The following is a 20234-nucleotide window of genomic DNA, read 5'->3' as shown; positions in this document are numbered from 1 at the left end:
CGTTTCAAAAAACAAACAACCCAAGGAGTCTACACGAATAGATTTAGATCGACGATTGACGTAAGCCGACATGTGATTGATCAAAAAGTTTGTCATTTCAATTTTCAAAAACTTTTAAAGTTGAAGGACCAAAATTGAACTTGTCTTAAAGTTGATGTCCTTAATACGAACATTTCCAAGTTAGTGCATTACAGAATCTTTGCGGACCCTCACTTTTTAATCACCCTTCTCTTTCCATCGCTCTAATTCCCTACCGGCGAGACCCAGAGAGATTGAGAGAGAAATAAACACCGGAAAAGAAAACCTGAGATTCCTTAAATTCTGCAAAAATTCATCGGAACAAAATGGAGTTTAAGGATCAGAAAACGTTGCTACTGTCGAAATCTGGTGACGACGATGACCAATGGCACGTCTCTTCCCCGATGACCAGAAAAGGCGTCTATGCCGCCATCTCCTACATGGCTTGTGCAGGTTTTCTCGCTCTCCCCCCCCCCCCCCCCCNCCCCCTCTCTCTCTCTCTAGAATCAAACTTCATTTTCGTTTCAGAAATTTACGAATGTTAAGGATATGTTTTGTCGGTATCGGTGAATTTGAGGATGCTGATCGAATGATTTTTCCTCGAAAAATGGACTTCGATTGCATAACAGTGGGAGTACGATGTGTCTCTGAATGCTTTTTTTCTCGAAAATCGTTGTGTTCTTCGGGAATTATTTGTATGGTTGCCGTCACAATTACAAATATTCCAAAAGGTTCCGTAGATGCATCTACCGGTAAAAGTTAACACCTACCTTTATCATTTTTATCAGGTAAGATTTATCACTCTCATTTATTGTATAAGACACACAAATCATTGTTATCACTTTAACCAGTAAGATTTTTAACTCTTGTCATGTTTATTCGATAAGATAAAATGATCTGATAATCATACTTACAAGATAAACGTTTAACAAATAATCCCTGAAATTCTTTATATTTATTTTCTCTACAAATGTGGGTATTTTCTTTAGTACATTATATTTTATTTTTATGTGATTAAAATATATGTAATTAAATCATCCATAACGAAACCCTATTTTGTTTATTATAGAAGCAGTCCACTTTCCTCTTCCAAAAAGTGTATAGGTTTAAGTGCGTCTCAACCTCAGACATACGTTTGAAAATATACTGAATCTTGTTTGATTTAAACCGTAGCATATGATCATACCAAAACCCTTCAAGAAGTGTTTTTCCGACACCAGTCTGTTTGATTTTTGGTCGATTAAATTTACCAGGTTTGAAATGTTTATTAGCTCAACTTAATTTTGAGAAGATGATTAAGAAACAAGAGGAAGGTTGAAATAAGAACCATAAATATTTTAAACTGTGTGTGATCGATTATTTCATTAATTATTGATGATAAATAATTTAAAATATTATTTATTATGAATATCATAAACCTTTATTATTCATAATATTTATTATAATCTAGAACGGTACTCGCGTAATGCAGCGAGATACATCTTGATTTTAATATTTCATTTTATTTTTTTATCCCAATCGATGTTATAATATGATCTTATGTGATTTTGAAAAAACGATGATTTTTTTATTTTTAAATAAAATATAAATTTGAAGACATCATAAAAATTTGACAAAATTATATCGATATTAGTATCAATTTTATTATTTAAAATTTCTTATTTTTGTTTTTTAATTCAAAATTTTTAATTATAATTTAATTTAAGTTCAATAACGAAGTAATTTATATTTGGTTTAGTAGTATAATTTTCTTATACAAAATAATAGTTAATTATTTTGTTAAAATTCGATAATTATTCTAATTATATTTTAGATTTTTATATTTTAAAATGAGATGTTTATTCTTTATTTGATTATGTTTATCCACAGTTAGTTACACAAATTCAAACATAAAGCTTTAATAAGTTGTACTTATACATAATTTACTTGTAATCTTGAACTTTAAGTAATATGCATCAATATACAATACTTTATACATAAAAAATACTTTTTAAAATTTTTTGTCAAATACTTTATAATATAGTATAGATAATCGGTTTCTGAAATTTAAAAATATTTACGAATTTTAAATAACTGCGCCTCAAAAAGAGTAATAACACCAACGTTGTTTTCAGCCAATTGGAAGGATCCACTGAATAGCGTGCAAAGAGGTTAGGTTTATTGAGCTTCTAAGGACCATTCATAGTGCTGAACGATTAAAATAATGTATGAATTGATGATTACCGATTAAATTTTAAAAATATTTTTTACAAGAAAATAAAAATAAAAATAAGTAAAAAAAATCAAAATATATACTGATTTCCATGGAAATAGCAATTAATTTTATTATTCTACTAAAATAGCAAAAAGAAAAGGTTATTAAACCTATATTTATATTATATTCAAAACTATTTTTTATACATGAAGTATCACTTATTAATGTATATTACTTAAAATTCAATATTATAATTCGATTAGAAGGGTATTCATGCAATGTGACGAGATATATCTTGATTTTAATGTTTTATTTTATTCCGTCTCTTTACGGTTTTTATGTGGTTTTGAGAAATTGATAATGTTTTTATTTTTGAATAAAATATAAATTTGAAAATAATATAAAATTTTGAAAATGGATATATCAATATTAGTATCAAATTAACTATTTAAAAGTTCTTGTTTTTTGTGTAATTTATCTAATTCAGTTTTTATTATAATTTAATTTAGATTTAATAGCGAAATAATTTATTTTTTATTTAATACTATACTTTTTTATACGAATAATAATTTAAGTATTCTATTAGATATCAATAATTATCCTAATTATATTTTAAATTTTTTATATTTAAAATAAAATATTTATCTTGTATTTGATTATGTTTATCTGCAATTAATTACACGAATTCAAACATGAAACTTTTAATAATTTGTACTTACGCACAATTTATTTGTTATCTTGAATCTTAAATAACATACATCAATAAACAGTATTTCATGCATAAAAAATAGTTTATAAGAGTTTCTGTCAAATATTTTATAATATAGTATATATACATATATATATATATATATATATAAGAAAAAAAATTAATAGATAAAAATGCATTTGAAATATCTGATTTAATACTGATACTTTTGTAATTTTTTTTTTCTTTCTTACACCTCTTTCGTACAACCATATTTGCATAGCACGAGTAGTTTTTGCCTTTTTGGTGTACATTCCCTCACTTCTGGGAATCTTGTTCCGGCTCCTACCCCAAAAACAAATTCCTTTTTTAGGAAAAAAAATGTTTTTATGGTAATTATTACAATGTGATAACTTTATTCTATTTTATGACTTTAATTTATTTTGATTATATTGATACATATATATATATATATATATTAGCATAGGGTTGTGTTCTGATAAAAATGTGAGAAACGTAAAAAAAAGATCTTTAATTTTTAATACAGATTAGGATGAGATGTACCGGATCAATCTTCATATAAAACACAATTTATAGATAAGTTTGAGATTAAATATGATTAATGGTCCAGATCATTTCTTAAGCTTCTCTATTTTAACAAGGTGGTATAATATTTGTTAGAACAAGTGTATCTTGATCATCATATCAACCAATCAAAAAAGGAGAGAGAAACAACAATAATTTGGTCTATGTTTGTTTGTTTGTGTTGAGTTGAGTTGAGACCATCATATGAATTTTCTGTTACATGTACTTTCAAAGCATCATTTGGGTACAAGAATGTTGGGTGTTTTACAAAACACTCAACTATAAATTTGGTCCTTCTGGTTTTTCAAAATTAACATTTTTCGATTTCGAAATTACAAAATGACTTGTAAAAACGTTTGAATTTTGGTCCTTCCCTATAACGGCTGTTAAATGAGGGGTATTTTCGTTATTTTATTGATTTTTTTTTGTTATTTACGTAATCAAAAATCACAGGGACCAAATTGTAAAAGCGATTTTGATTGGTTAAAAGACAAAAAACAATCAATAAAATGATGAAAATGTTCCTTATTTAACAGATTTCTTTTAACGGCCGTTGGAGGGAAGGACCAAATCCGGACGCTTTTGTAAACCACGATAACTATCTTGTAATTTCGAAACAGTAAAGATGAAAAAAATTATTTTCCATATAGACCAAATCTGTAATTTATTTTTTACAAAAAGATAAATGTAGCAAAATAAAACTAAAAATTAATTACATGTTTGGTCCACATGGTTTATGTCTTATTTCTATTTGTGAAATAATTATGGATTACAATCTCGTGGTTTACATTTATAGTGCTTTAGGTCATTCCCTAAATTCGTTAAAAATTTTCTTTTAAGTAGGTTAATTAGAGGGGTATTTTAGTATTTTCCTTATTTTTTCTTAAAACAAAAAATATGTATTCATATATAAGATTATATATATATATATATATATATATATATATGAGTTTGTTCAAATAAAAAGACTAAATATCATGAGAATGTAAGAAATGAAGGTTAAGTGAAAGTTCATATGTGAATCATTGGAAAAAAAATCTGAAAAACTCTATTTAAAGATGCATATGTGATCAATGTTACAAATTTTTCATATGGTTAACATATAAATATTTAAATGAATTATTTCAAAAATTCACATGTGAACCTTCCATTTTTATCTTCTCACGATATTTAGTTTTGTTATATGAACCTTCCAATATATATATATATATATATATAGAGAGAGAGAGAGAGAGAGAGAGAGAGAGAGATGAGTTATTATACAACCATTTACATTTGTACAACCAATACAACCTAATCTCAACCGTCCATTTAATTTGATGAATATGTAATTTCATAGAAGTTTCGATTGTTTCATAATATAAAGTATAGATTATAATTAATGAACCTTATATTTATCTTCTATAAATATTTAAATCATACTAAATTAACTCTCATCATTTTCATAAATATTTCAATTTATTGGGTTGCATTGGTTGTATAAATGCGATAGATTGTATTTGAAACAAACTCTCTCTCTCTCTCTCTCTCTATATATATATATATATAATAATTTTTTTTAGTATCTATTATAACGACCCCCATCTCAATCTAGTAACATTCCTAAAGTTTAACAAAATACGACTTTCAAAAACCTGGATAATCTCATAAATAAATAACATGTTTAAAACCATTAAAGGGAAAGTATGAGTAAATAGGAGTGCTTATGGATTGAATTGATCGGATTGAAAATATTTGAACAATCCAACCCAATGTTTGCGGTTGGAAAAATCTCAAGCCAACCCAAACCCAATCTGACCCAACTCAAACCGTACAGATTGGTCAGGTTGATACTTTGTTACATCAAAATGTTCTCCTAACCTTATATATGTTGTTTTCTTTACTCATAAATTTTTTTCATCATCATTTAGTACAATTTATCCACACCTCTTAAATCTTAAATATATCACATAAAACTACTTTTCTCAATTTGCATATATTTGTTCACGTTTACTAAACATGTATACGAAGGAGTATTATAGATATAGAGAAGAAAATGAATATATATGTATATGAAAAGGTACGTGATGATATAATTGTCTAATATACAAATTAATAGAGACTTAACAATTATATTAAATCCAAAAAATAAAATGATATCAGGTTCATCGAGTTGGATTGTGTTCAAATGACTGTAACCCAATTCCATAACCATTAGACTTATCATCATCATTCAGCTTCAGGTTTAACTTTTGTCTGATCAGCTTCAAAGTGCCATCTGAATATTTTTCAACTTCTTTAAATCTCAAGAAACATTTCTCCAGCTTGGTATTCCGATAAACTATTCCAAATTTAGGATCTTCAAGAATCATGTAGGTTCTTCAATATTTTTGATACATTGGAAGATTCTGGTTGTTAATGTTAGGGGTGTTCGCGGTCTGGTTTGGGCGGTTTAACCCCTCAAACCACAAACCAAACCGTAATGGCGGTTTATAAAATTTTCAAACCGAGCGGTTTGACATCAAGTGCCCAGACCGGTCAAACCAGACCAAGTAAAAGCGGTCTGGTCTGACCAGTTTAGGCGGTTTGGGCCTTTAATGGACTTTATATTAAACTTAAAAAATATATATATAATTTAGAATTTTAGATTAAGTATCCATTTTAACAAAAAAAAATATCTAATCAAATAAATGTAATAATTAAGCAGCTCTTGAGTACAAAGTCGAGGCAATCCAAAAAATACAAACATATAAAGATATAACATATTAGAAAACAAATAAATTAATAAAATTACAACTCTACTGTGAGTATTGAGTAACAAAATTCACGACTTCACAACCTTCAATGGTTCAATTCTTAAGTCTTGAGCCAACAAAATAGAAGCCAAATCTAAGTTGGTTGAATCACTTGGTTGATGTCTTGATAATGTGCGCCGAAATCAAACAATGGATTAGAAAGATTAATAGATTAATAGAGTTTTTGAGGGATTTCAAAATTTGGAGACCGTCAATAACAAATGTGCCGATATGTTCAATGGTTTAATGGTTTTAGTCGTCGATTTTGATTATGTTAATTTGGGTCATAGTCAATAAGTTAAAAAAGTTGGGCTTGCTAATATTAAAATAGATAAATAAATAAATAAATATATATATATATATATATATATTTGGCGGTCGGTTTGGTCCAAACCACCCAAAAAAGTTTCCAAACCGCAGATCGGACCGGACCGCCCGGTTTTGCTATTTTCCAAACCAGACTGGACCGCTAGACCGCTAGACCGCTTAAACCGCCAAAAACGGTCCGGTTTGACTTGGTTCGGCCGGTTTGAGCGGTCCAACGGTTTTTTTGAACACCCCTAGTTAATGTGTTACCAAAGGCACAAGAGTTTGAATTGGTTCTGCTTGTTGCACTCGCCTTAGGTAAATCATCCTCTATCAGTTGAGAAATTTCTATAGCCTCTTGAAGTGTAGTCACTTTAGCATTTCGTACTAAGGACTTCATCCCTGCACAGAGGCCCTTAAAATAGGCCTTAATCTTGGACTTGGTGTTCCACCAATCCCAACTTTTTGATAAGCAAACTTGAGTAGCCGACAATGGTCCCGTTTCCCTTCTTGAGAGCTTGGAATTCATATTCGATTCTATCCAAGGCCCTTTTGTTGCAATACTTTTCCATCACCTTTTCCCACCACTTGATTCTCAACAGTACCATGAGCATTGTTGGCCCTGCTGGAACCGACTACGACATTATCATCAACGGTCTTGTGCCTTTGGTTGCTTGCGTCTCTTTCTTCCATCATCTTTGTGAACATCTCACGCTGGGGATCTAGGGCCATATCCATCTTTGAGTCATGATCTCCATCAACTCAATTTGGGGTTAATGTAACACCCCTAAAATATAAGATAATTTAAACTATATAATACAACGGAATAAAAGAAAAATTAAATAAAATCACCCAACAAAGGGGAAATGTAAGAGAATTTACATCATAATAACGGATGGTAGATAACAACCTACTAATCTAAACCAATTCTAGATTTAGATTACAGTCAGGTGTCACTACAGCCATCAAAAAAGAATCTACAATGTGTAGCTCCAAAAGGTAATGTCCCAAAAGTGCCTCTATCGACAAACATCACTCCACTCAAGCAGTAGTAGTCCCGCTATCTTGAGATCCTGATATACATGTCATTTAAGAAAAAATGTTAGACTTAACACCTAGTGAGTCCAAACAATTTATAAATAAAACAAGTAATCATAAAGCTAAAATATAAAATTGATCAAACTCAATGGTTCCCATTTTTCATTTGAAGACTTTAAAGCCCACAACTCCTTTTACGATGACGGGAGAGACCCGATTTCCACAGACAATGGCGTAACACAAAAGTAGACCATATTCCCATGTTATTGACCCCACCATTCGTGATCTATAGCTCGAGTCTCCTAATGATCCTAGTTATACTCATTCACTAGAAACTACACCATATGGTCAATCACCATTATCCAGCTCCAAGAGTCCATACCATAACTCCCCCAATGACCCACCTATTTCGAGTTACAAAATGGAAAAATCATCCCATATCAAATACAAATCGACTCATTTGCCTATGGATCCATTGGATTTTAGTTTAATACTTGTCACAACTTTAAAAGTGACCAACTATAATCAAACATAGTCAAAGACCTTCCAGCCTAGTGGTAAAGGCTTGGACATGGCATAGTCATGAACCCGAGTTCGAGCCTTGGGAGGGGAGTGTTGGCGACATTTAAGTGGGGCCATGTTTAGCCTCCAAATTTGCCGGAGATTAGTCGGGCTTTGGCCCGGACACCCTTACAAAAAAAAAAACTATAATCAAACATATAGTTTTCATCGTATAATCTCATTATTAAACATAACCAAATCATTATCTTTGCCAAGGTCCATAAAGCCTATAACTATGTTCTCCACAAGTGAGAACACTTTTTTTCCCTCTCAAAGATGACCCTTTCAAATAAACACTTTCAAGTATGTAAAAACCAGAAGAAATCTAAATTATAAGATTCAAGTCTCAAAACTTCATAAATGCATCAATAATACTCTTTTGCCTTAACCACCATGTTTCAGAGCCGAGGTCATGCTACTTCTTGTTTTCGCATGGTTTGATTCTTTTTCCAGATTTTTCAAACCCAAATAAACCATCAACTCTTATAACTATCATATGGTCCAAAATTCAACATTTTAACAATTGAATCTAAAGATCAAACCCAATATAGATTAATTTGGAATTTTGGGCGTTACAGTTAACCACTTGGATAATCGGATGTGAAGTGGCCAACACCACCCTTGGTATATGCTTAATCCTACCACCCAACATCGGCTACAATGAAGGGGTAGAGCGTTCTAGGGTCTTCCACCTTGATCAAGAACGGTCACACAAGCCTCTACACCTTCCTCCCCAACCGTTTGATGGCTCCTAATGTTCACCATTTGAGACTACCACACACATACGAAGAACAATCGAGTTAATTCTTTATAAACGTATCAATCCTCATAGTAATAGTAAGCCAAGTATGCATACGTAATACGTAACAATAAATTCATAATAACATTGGCCAAGATAAAATTACAAAAGTATTACACATGATAATTCTCGATACTATTACTATAAGTTTCAATAATGCATTTCCGTTGAGTCCTAAAGATATCCACTCTTAGAGTTCTAATCAACTCTAATAAGGCGACATTTAAATTGGTTAGCTTAAATCTAGGTATTCTAAAATCATACCTAAATCTCCTAAACGAGAGCTCTGATACCAACTTGTAACAACCCTAAAATTTAACAAAATACAACTTCCAAAAACCTGGATAATCTTATAATTTAATAACATGCTTAAACCCATACAATGGAAATGATGAGTAAGTAGCTACCAACTAGCAGTAGGATTAAAGTTAGCAACCTACTAATCTAATTATAGATTTAACTAGATTACAATCGGGTGTTACTAATCCTCGAAGATTCCACATTGTCTCACAAACCACCCTTAAATAACGTTCCTCCCGATGCTTGTAGACAACACAACGTCACATATCAAATTGTTTTGGACCCGCCGCTAAAGGGACCTGATATACATGACATTTTAAGAAAAGTGTTCGACTTATGTCTAGTGAGTTTAAACAAGTATAGTTGAAAATAATGAACCGAACATGCATTAACGATGTATATAAGATGTCGTTACCTGGAAATGGTAACATAGGTACATAGAGATATAGTCTCCTAAGATGACCAAACCTGACATGTTGCATACATAACATCTTTTAATGATAGGGGAGACCCATTTCCACTGGATGTGGTGGGAACACAAAATTATTGCAACGTATCAGTGTTTCTCGGGATTACACCTCAGATTTTATGGCTTTACTGCATACAGAAAGTGGTAGTACCTTTAGTGCTTGCCCATTAGATACTTAAATCTCATCTCAAGGTTCTCATTCGATCTTTAATGTCCACTTAATAGAAATCAGATAGGAATCAAGATATCCCATTTGTTAACACAATTTTACAACCCTCATGCATAAGGGTTATAGCACCACAATACCAAGCTTGACATCTAATAAACACAATAGGAATAACGTATTATGTTACATATAATAACTTCATTCATCCAAATGTTCCAATGTATGAATATTTCCTAAAATAAAACAGATTTAGACAAAAGGATTGAAAAACCCCAATAATACACGAGCCATTTGTTGGCACAAAATTACCCATTCGGGGTAAAAAGAAGAGGTGAATCTACCTTTGAAACTTAATACGCCAAGGAATAAAACCCTTTTTAATTTTCATGAATCAAACCCGTAAAAAACAACAGGTTTGCCCAATAACTGTTCACTTCACTATTTAGGTCCAAGAAAAAAAAAACTAGAACTACCCATGTAGTTAGCCTACTTCACCATAGGTGAGGAGGGTGTGTGTGAGTTTATTTGTTGCATTTGCCGTATATAAATATTATATACTTAAAAAAAAAAAACCTACTTCACAAAAAAATTAAGCGAAGTTAGAGCAAGAGACACAAGGCGTTATAATAATGTAACCATATGACTGTAATTCGCAATTATTTCAAAAAAATGGACTTTAAGACAGTATAATATGTAAGCCCCAAGGAGCAAACCTGTAATTTATTGTAATAACTAATTTTGTCTACATTTTTATTTTGATAAATCAACTATCTAGAACTTTATTTTGAACTAATCTTCAAAACTGCTATTTTGAAGAACCTACTTTTAAACGTTCTCATTTTACAGAACCAAAATGGAACCTTTTTTTTATTCCGTTCATATTTTGAAGTACATGAATTTGGTTATCATGCCCCTTGAATGATAATTTTTGAAAGTCGGTTATTTAAAATGAAACTTTTAGAAAATTAATGAACTAAAATAAGAATGAAGTCATAGTTAGTCACATTTTTATGAGTAAACCACTTTCATAGCAAAATACAAACTGTACTGACCATTTCGGTACTTATTAAAGTTTAGAGACATTATTTATAGTTTTCTGTAAAACACAAGGACCAAAATTGCAATTTACAATCTTTTATACAATTTGTCCCTCACAAAAAGTGAGGCAAACATATCAGAATTTTGATTTGTCCAAATTAGGGTCGTATATGGGTCAGATTGGTTATTCACTCTAACTAATGTGGTTTAAAAAATCTCAATCTGTTAAATTCTTTTAAAAGCATAATCCAACCCAATATGTGCAGGTTGGGTTGGTCGGTATGAATGAAACATACCATCACTGTATCAATATACTTAAACAACCATTAGTCGTTACTCGAGTTGATTGGCCTTTTATGATACATGGAAACGAAGATAAAGTCAAAGAAACATCCGGAATAAAGTTGAAAATTAATGCAAATAGAAAAATAAAACTACGAGTGAAACTGTAATCACGGGTTTCTAATTTAGTGTACATATTAATTAGGGAATTTACGATCATATTAAATCCAAGAAATATAGGATATCGGGTTTATTGGGTTGAATGGTTCAAATGACCCTAACTCAATTCCAATCCAATACTTATAATTTAAAAAATTTACAACTCAATTAACCATCAAGTAACTTCAGAGCTCAAATTAACTTCTTTCGGACTAGATTAAGTATTAATAATAAATAATAATAAAATTAATAGTATTAATAATAAATAATAACAATGTTATTATTCTTACAATAAAATATGAAAATATAAGATTAATAAATAATTATTACTATAGATGGTAAAACAATAATGAATGAGAAATATATTAATAATTACTGTATAATAAAAGAATAATATCAACTTTATTGAAGAAATTTCCAACAATATGATATCGGTTGCCTTCCAACCTTAGGTGACTCATACCATCTCAAAGAGTAGCTTACGACCTCAAATGCTCACTTTCTTAAATGCTGCATTGCTGCCTATAAGTGAATTTACTCTTAGGGCTTGCTTTTTTTTTTCTTTTCAAAATTATCTCTTAATATCTCTGAAGTCTGTTTAGACGTTTGGGTATAAGAGTATTTGTTTTATTTCTAAAATAAGAGCTTAAAAGCTCTAAATGCTCTCTGAAATTTTAAGTGGTAAACGTATATCTTAATACCTCTTAATCCTAATCAGCCCTCTATCAAATGGTTCATGAAGAGATTTGTTAGCAAAAACTATTTATCTTTTATACTTTAGTAAAAAATTATTTATCTTTTATATTTTTGCACTAATTTGATCGATTCAAATTTGAGACTTCAGACGTCAAAACAAACAATCTTACTGATCAAGATTTCAGACTTCAGGACCACCTCTTATAAATCAGAAGTGAAATCAGTCTTCAGACTTCAGCACTTCTTAAAAAACAAACGCCACCTTAATATTTCTAACCAACATCTATCGAACTGCGTCACACTCTGCCCTTGCCTTCAAAACTCTGATGATCTTTGCATAAATTGATCCCACCATAATCGACCATACTTCTTTCAATTCAAAGTACCTACAACCATTTTGACTTTACCCGGGTGGTAAAAGAATCCGCATAAGCATTTTCACGTAGATCACTCGCTGCCACTATTGTGTCAATAGTTTAACCTTGACTATTCAAACTATCCTCAACTAAATGATTTCTAATTAAGGTCTACTTTGGGTTTTTTACTTTTGATCTTCCAATACCCATAGCAACAATCTTCATGAAACCTGATTGTAGATATGTTCAACCATAAATTCCTCTACAGTCACTACCATAAGAGGTTTATCGCTATTTTCTTGACGAGATTCTATTAACCAGTTGGTCTAATTCAACACAACCCTGAATTTGTACTTCAAACTGTCACAATGAATGCCAAACATAAGAATTCCAAAATTTTCATTACTCAAACTATTCTTGCGATTGGCCCGACGTTTCATTCAAAAACCCGTCCTCAGTTCGGTTTGCAGGCTGCAACTCGCCTGCATAAAGCCGGAATCGCTAGTAATTGTTGGTCAGCCATATGTGAATCCGTTCCCGGGCCTTGTGCACACCGCCCGTCAGACACGAGCCCCTCCTCTGGCAGATTCCTCTTTTTTCTACTCAACCTACTCCAAAGAGAATCAGTTATCCTGGATTCAAAGATTGTACAACTTCCAACATCCAATCAAGATAATTTCAAATAAGTTAATTTAAAGGAGAAAGCTATTTTTTGTCACATAAGTTTTACATATTTAATTAGAAATAAAAAAGATTTATTAATTAAATATTTATATTTTTAGAAACATATTAAATGCATTATTTTCTTTTACTTTAATTAAATTCATTATTTTCATTTACTAATTTTAATGTTTAATTTTTGCAGTTCTCTTGATATTATTCAACAAAGCTGCTCTTTCTTCATATAAATTTCCATGTGCCAATGTCATTACTCTTTTCCAGGTTCATCCTCATACTATCCTCAATTTTGACTTCCAAAAGTCAAACTTGGTATTTTTCGAATCGAAATTTACATTTCAAGTTTTTACGTTCTTTTCGATAATAACATACAATATCATAGAGCTCCTTTCGTAGATCGATGCCGTTATCTGGTTTTTCATGTAAGACGACAAGGACTACTAACGGTTTGAGGTTAAAGAACGATCAATTTGACTCTTAAAAGTCAAAAGCGGCTTTTCGTTAACTTCTCTTTATGTTTGTTGTAGATGACGTGTTCGTCGATCCTTCTTTACGCATTGAGATACCGAAAAATCATCTCTTTTAGAGTCGATAGCGAAAACCATAGCACAAAAAACGCCCCGATGATGTTCGTACCATCAAATACATTAATTACAACCCTTCCTCTCGCAATCTCGTATCTACTATACATGGTACATTACAGTATCCCGATTAACAAGGTACACTCGTAATTGTTTCTTAGTCGTCTGACATTTCTTCTTTCGTCTATACAAGTTGGTTTCAATGGAATCCGTTCGTGGCGTAAGCGTGCCCATGTACACCACCCTTAGACGAACGACTGTAGCATTTACAATGCTCGTAGAGTATGTTTTGGCTCGACAAAGATATTCTCTTGGTATCGTTGGCAGGTACATCGTCGATTTCAAAAAATTCATCGATAATATACAAACGGAGATCATTTTTCATCAAACTACTTGATTTCAGTGTAGGGATAATCATACTCGGTGCTTTCATAGCCGGAGCTCGGGATTTGTCGTTCGATTCCTATGCCTATATAGTCATTTTCTCGGCAAACATTTGTAGTGCAGTATATCTAGCTTCCATAGCTCGAATCGGTACTCGTATTATAGTTTCATGATTGACCTTCTTATTTCTAGATGCTGTTATGACATATAAGTTCTTGTTGTTCTTCAGGAAAATCTAGCGGTTTGAATAGTTTCGGGCTTATGTGGTGCAATGGTAAGACAATCTCAGCTCCATACACTACAACAAAATTGGGTTTATAGGACATCCGCAATCTCTAAGTGTCCTGATAGACCGCTTTATAGGACTTAATTTATAGGACCAAAATAGAAAGTGTTCTATCTAAATGTCTTGTAATAAGTTTATATGACGCTTTTGAACGTCTTAACAAGTTTTTTAAAACATTTTTAATAAAAAGTGTCGCATTAGCAACTTTATAGGACACTTTTGAGAAAAGTGTCTTATAAACTCAATTTTTTTATAGGACATTTGTTTTTATAGGACATTTTTGAGAAAGTGTCCTATAAAGTTGCTAATGCGACACTATGTATTAAAAATGTCCTAAAAAACTTGTTAAGACGCCCAACAACGTCATATAAACTTATTACAACATCTTTAGATATAAAGGTTTATTTTTTTGTTCCTATAAACTGAGTTTTATAAAGAGGTCTATTAGGACACTTATAAATTGAGAGTGTCCTATAAACCCGATTTTGTTGTAGTGATAAGTGATCATATACTAGGTTTATATACTCTATGGTTTTAGAAGTCGAATTGTCCCTTTCTGTCTCATGTCCCTTTTCTTTTTCTTGCGTTTTTACGAGAAGGATCAAAGCATGATTATTTACTCGTTATCGAAAATGAAATCTTGATCTTTTTGTAGGTTTAATCTGTACTCCGGTCTTGTTACTGTGGACATGGGTTTGCGGTGATCTCGAAGTCACCGCAAACTTCTCGCACTTGCTATCGCCCGGATTTCAGGTGTGAATCTTCGAAATTAAATTCATGGTTTTGTTTAAAACCGCACAATCATTTCTATTTTCTAGTTTAATTTTGACATTTTTCATACAGGTTGTGATGCTTCTCTCGTGTGTTATGGCTTTCCTTTTGAATTATGTGGTTTTTCTGAACACAACTCTAAACTCCGCGCTTACACAAACGATATGTGGCAACTTAAAGGTGCGAAATGATCTTGGTTACACGTTTTTTTTAATTACGTTTCAAAGTATTCTTGTTGCATTAATGGATCGTATAATTTATAGATTAACCGTTCATAACGAGCTCCATTGAAAAAACTCCACCTTTATGGATGCTCGAGTTTGACCTTTAGACGTCAATATTTTGACTTTTTCGGGATGAATATCATATAATATTTCATGAAAAAGCTAATAACTGATATATTATTTACAAKTACAAATGTTTGATTTTTTTTGGGGGCATATGACATTTTTATGTCCCCAAAAATCAAACATTTGTACCGGTAAATAATATAAATATTTTTATGTCCCAAAAAAAAAAAATTCTCATGTTGACTTTAAACGGTTTAAAGTTGTATATAATATATATTTTAGGATCTTTTCACCATTGGATTTGGTTGGCTTCTCTTCGGCGGTCTTCCATTTGATCCGGTAAATAATAACGTTCTTTCAAGATTCGACAGATAAAATCTCTGAATTTAATCCGCTCATTATCTCACTTTACACTTTTTTTTTCTTGTTCGTTAAATTTAATTAGTTGAATGTCATGGGCCAGTCTCTCGGGTTTCTTGGATCTTGTATCTACGCCTTTTGCAAAATCAAAGGGTTGTAACTTGTAAAGACAACGCAATCTTTGCTAAAGACGATTCTTACCATACAAGGTAACCGTATTCGTTATTTCATACGCATTTATTTCGACTAATTCTAACAGACAACTGTTCTGAAAAGATTATCTTTTATTTGGAACAGGTTCATGTATAGCTTCGAATGGCAATTTTGTTTTATAAAAAGCTGAATGTCGTTTAAGATAACGTATGTTGTATTTGTTTATCTTTTTTATGAATCAGTGAAATGTTCAATCATTTATTCAGATATATTTTCATTAAGACCGTTTATTATCTGAATAAGTTTCAGTGGTTTGCTTTGCATATTAATGATTGTATCTTAATCATTTCTAACTCTCAATCATCCAATATATCAAGAATCTACCCTTCTAACAGATCACTTAAAAAACGATGCATATTGAATAAAAATCACTTAAAAATACATACTTTAAATATAAGAGTAAACTATAAATTTGGTCCATGCTGGTTTGTCAAAAATAACACTTTTCATCTTTACAATTTTGAAATTATAAGATAACCATCGTGGTTTGCAAAAAACAGTTTGGTACCTTTTTTTAATGGTTATTAAAAGATTCAGCTAAATGAGGAGAATTTGGGTCCTTTTATCATTTTGTCATTTAACAGCAATTAGAGGAAGGTATTAAACTCAGATGTTTTTGCAAACCATTATAACCATCTTGTAATTCTGAAACTGTAAAAACAAAAACTGTTACCTTTAACAAACCTTAGGGGCCAATTTTGTAGTTTACTCTAGATATAGGTTGAACGACACTTGGGGGTGTTTGGGATTGCTTATAAAAACAACTTATTGACTTATATGACACCGGTAATAAGCATTTATGACTGTTTGGATAAACAGCTTATACCGGTGCTAAACCGGTAATAAGAAGTTTTTGAAGAAGTTAAACCATTCTGACTTATAATAAATTGATAAGAACTTTTGTAGAAAAATATAAGTTGTTTTAAATAAGCAATCCCAAACACCCCTTGGTCTAATAGAATCTAGTCTGTGTAACTTGCTACCTGCTATTCAGTATTTTTTTTTTCAAAGTAGTTGTTGAATTTGGGATGAAAATAAAATAAAATAAACGGATAAAAAATGAAGAGAAAAGAAAGGAAAGGAAAATAAGTTTTTTTTTTTTAATTTGTATTTAAGGAAGAAAAAAAGAAGAAAAGGAAATAAATAAAATAATATTAACACAGTTGTTTACCAAATGATTACCGGTATAAATCATCATGCTCACTTACTTTTTTGAGTAACATTTTCAGTTATCAAAATGGATTGATGGAAGATGGTAAGTGCTTATCATCAGTAAGCGTTTACTAGGTAAGAGTCACAACTTTCACTTACTAGGTAAATTTGTCAATCCTTATCTTTCCTCTCACACGATAAGGTAATTGAAGTAGTAAGCGCTTACTCGATAGGTGTTTGATAAATTGCCTCTAAAATGATACAAATATATATATCTCTTTTTCCAAATATAATATAAACTTTTATATAACAATATTAAAATATATACAATGTATATTTTTAATCATGTGTCAAATAAGGTATTGTTTGTTTAATTAAAATATTAAAATATAACTAATATTGGTTATCCAATTTTTACCCAGTAAACGTCTATCAATAAGATTCAATATTTTTATTTACCTTACCGGGTAAGATTTTTAATATATTAAAATGACATTGTATGTAACATTTTTATCTAGTAAAAGCATACCGTATAAGAGTGATCACTTTCACTTACCGACTTACTGGGTAAGAGCGGTGACTTTCACTTACCGCCTAAGCTAACCACTAGGGATGACAATGAGTCAGGTTGAACTGGGTTCGGGTTCGACCCATTTGTTAAACAGGTTGAAAATCTCAACCCAACCCACTTGATTAATGGGTTGAGATTTTTCAACTCAACCTAACATGTTAATCTAAATGGTTGACTGCGGGATGACATGTTTATGATTTTTTCAATCCAACCTATTAAATAAATGGGTTGACCTATTTAATTTTAAAATCTTAAATAAAACAAAAAGGATTAGAGTAATTAATTTTAGAAATAAAACACAACCACAACACAAATATAAATAAATTGTTCAAAGTATGAATAAAATACGACTAACCGATAAATACCCGTTTTGGGATTTTGCCCGACCTTTGAGTCCGTGGTGTTGGTTTTCAAACCTTTCGGTGTATAAGTTATTCAAACGCTAAGTATTTGTATCTTATTAGTTTATGTCGACTTTTATTGATTATACAAATTATTCGCTGAGTATTTGACTTGGTTTTGGCTTGGATGGGTTTTTTAGACATTTGTCTAGTTTAACATGCTCAATATCAAGCTTTGAAATGTGATATGCAGTATGACAAATTTATTGCATATTTATTTATAAATTACATGTTTTGAGTACATTAGTTATTCAATAAGAGTCATGTAATTTAGAATGTAATGCAATGGATCCATAGGATTTATCTCTGTATTGTTGCTAGAAAATTGAACGATTCAAGTTATAGACTGTGGATGGATGAACTTGATGACCCTGTGAACCATAGCAGGGGACTCAAGATATAGACTGTGGGTGGTTGAACTTGATGACCGTGTAGTTCGTAATGGTTGTCATTTCTAGCAAACGAGCATATTCTAGGATCAGCAAAGGGACTCAAGTTATAAACCATAGGTGGTTGGTAACGCTAACCCACCAAGTGTAAAGCCCATAGGATATAGATGGGTCTTTGTCAGTAAATGTAATGAGAATAATGAAGTCCTAATGTATAAGGCTCTCCTTTGATGCAAGGTTTCTCATAACGCCTTGGATTGACCACGAGGAGACTTCTCTTCCATGATGGACGTTATAACGTCCCACTATTTACTTATTATAATAGTTTCAGAAGGACTAGAAACACAACTCATGGATATGTTTACTACGTATCTCTATAAGGATCTAGTTTTAGTGACACATATATAGGCGTAGGATCATGTGAGAAACAGAGTTAAGGTGAGAAACATAAGAAGAGAATTGGACCCTTGATCACTTTTCATCTCAAACCCAACCATGTATCATGCTTGATACGAGGATTGATCTGGTGCATCTTATCATAATGTGCATCTAAGAGTGGAGATCTTTTCTTACGCTTCTCACTTTAACTATCTTTCTCATTGGAACCCAACCTTATATATATGCACACATACACACACACACACACACACACACACACATATATATATATATATGTGTGTGTGTGTGTGTATATATATACATATATAAATGTTCATTTGAGAAGTGGTAAGTATTTGAGAAGTAAAGAAGCGGTCATAGTCCTTCATCCGATCAATATTTGCAGTTTTGACTGTGAAACACCAGATAATTTCTCGCATGGATATGTGGAAGATAGAGGATATTTTCGTCTTTTATAAATAGGTGGAAAACGGGTTCATATGTGAACCCGTGTGATTCTCATATGAACTATATGTTCATATGTAAATCAGTTAATTAGTTCATATATGAATCATATGGGTTCATATATGAATAAGTTAAAATAATTCTTATGTGAATTACACAGGTTCACATATGAACATATAGTTCAAATGTGAATCACACAGGTTCACATATGAACCCGTTTGTCGCATATTTATAAAATTTACGAAATTACCCCCTCTATTTTTCACGTAGCTGCCAAATTTTGACTAGTCAAAGCTGTAATTCTTGACTAGTTAAAGCCGCAATTCTTGACCACTTAAGTCTGATCTTAATTGTATGAATGACTAGGATCACTTCTTTCATTCTAAAATATTTTTCACTTCTCAAAATAACCTATGGATATATATATATATATATATATATATATATATATATATATATGTCTAATCAAATGAGACCTAGATAGTTTGTGATAACTTTGAGATCCAATATGAGCTAGTCATTTTAGATAGTTAATGTTATTACTAAAATAAAACAAATGGTAAATTAGTAAATTATATTGATTATTCAATTTACTTTAATTAGTTTAATATTCCAATTTACTTTTAATTAGTTTAATTATTTTAATATATGTATATATACACACACACACATGGACACACATGGACCAAATCCGGTGGCCTTCTCCGACACCCACCACCACTCAAGTGACCTAATCCGATCATCTTGTCTGACCAAGACGGCGTCTCCGATGATCTACCACTAAACACCAAACTGTGAACATTCTCGGCAACTAGTCCTATCTTTGTCCCTATGATCCCCTCACTACTTATCACCCTTCCCCCATCCCCGCCATAGTTGGTATCAC

General features: G+C 31.4%; 1 protein-coding gene across 1 annotated transcript; it reads left to right on the top strand.

Moving 5' to 3' along the window:
• The first annotated feature begins 318 nt into the window (after nt 1–318).
• Nucleotides 319–16218, top strand: LOC112507661 (nucleotide-sugar uncharacterized transporter 3-like). Its single transcript, XM_025112321.1, has 11 exons — nt 319–471; nt 13295–13371; nt 13635–13799; nt 13882–14015; nt 14092–14222; nt 14302–14346; nt 15014–15111; nt 15202–15309; nt 15702–15758; nt 15865–15988; nt 16077–16218. The coding sequence occupies exons 1-10, from the start codon at nt 345–347 to the stop codon at nt 15937–15939; spliced, it is 1017 nt and encodes a 338-aa protein (XP_024968089.1). The 5' UTR covers nt 319–344; the 3' UTR covers nt 15940–15988; nt 16077–16218.
• Nucleotides 16219–20234: the final 4016 nt, after the last annotated feature.

This window comes from Cynara cardunculus, assembly GCF_001531365.2.
Source record: "Cynara cardunculus var. scolymus isolate 2C chromosome LG 2, CcrdV1, whole genome shotgun sequence".
In the NCBI taxonomy this organism is placed as follows: Eukaryota; Viridiplantae; Streptophyta; class Magnoliopsida; order Asterales; family Asteraceae; genus Cynara; species Cynara cardunculus.
Note: the sequence above shows the minus strand (reverse complement) of the source record. Positions and strands in the feature narration are given on the sequence as shown.

What these genes read in the sequence shown, in the direction of transcription:
- LOC112507661 (XM_025112321.1), top strand. Translation starts at nt 345, where the DNA reads ATGGAGTTTAAGGATCAGAAAACGTTGCTACTGTCGAAATCTGGTGAC. An exon ending in AGCTTCCATAGCTCGAATCG is followed by an intron (nt 14,223 to 14,301) that starts GTACTCGTATTA and finishes GTTGTTCTTCAG; the next exon opens with GAAAATCTAGCGGTTTGAAT. An exon ending in CGATATGTGGCAACTTAAAG is followed by an intron (nt 15,310 to 15,701) that starts GTGCGAAATGAT and finishes TATATATTTTAG; the next exon opens with GATCTTTTCACCATTGGATT.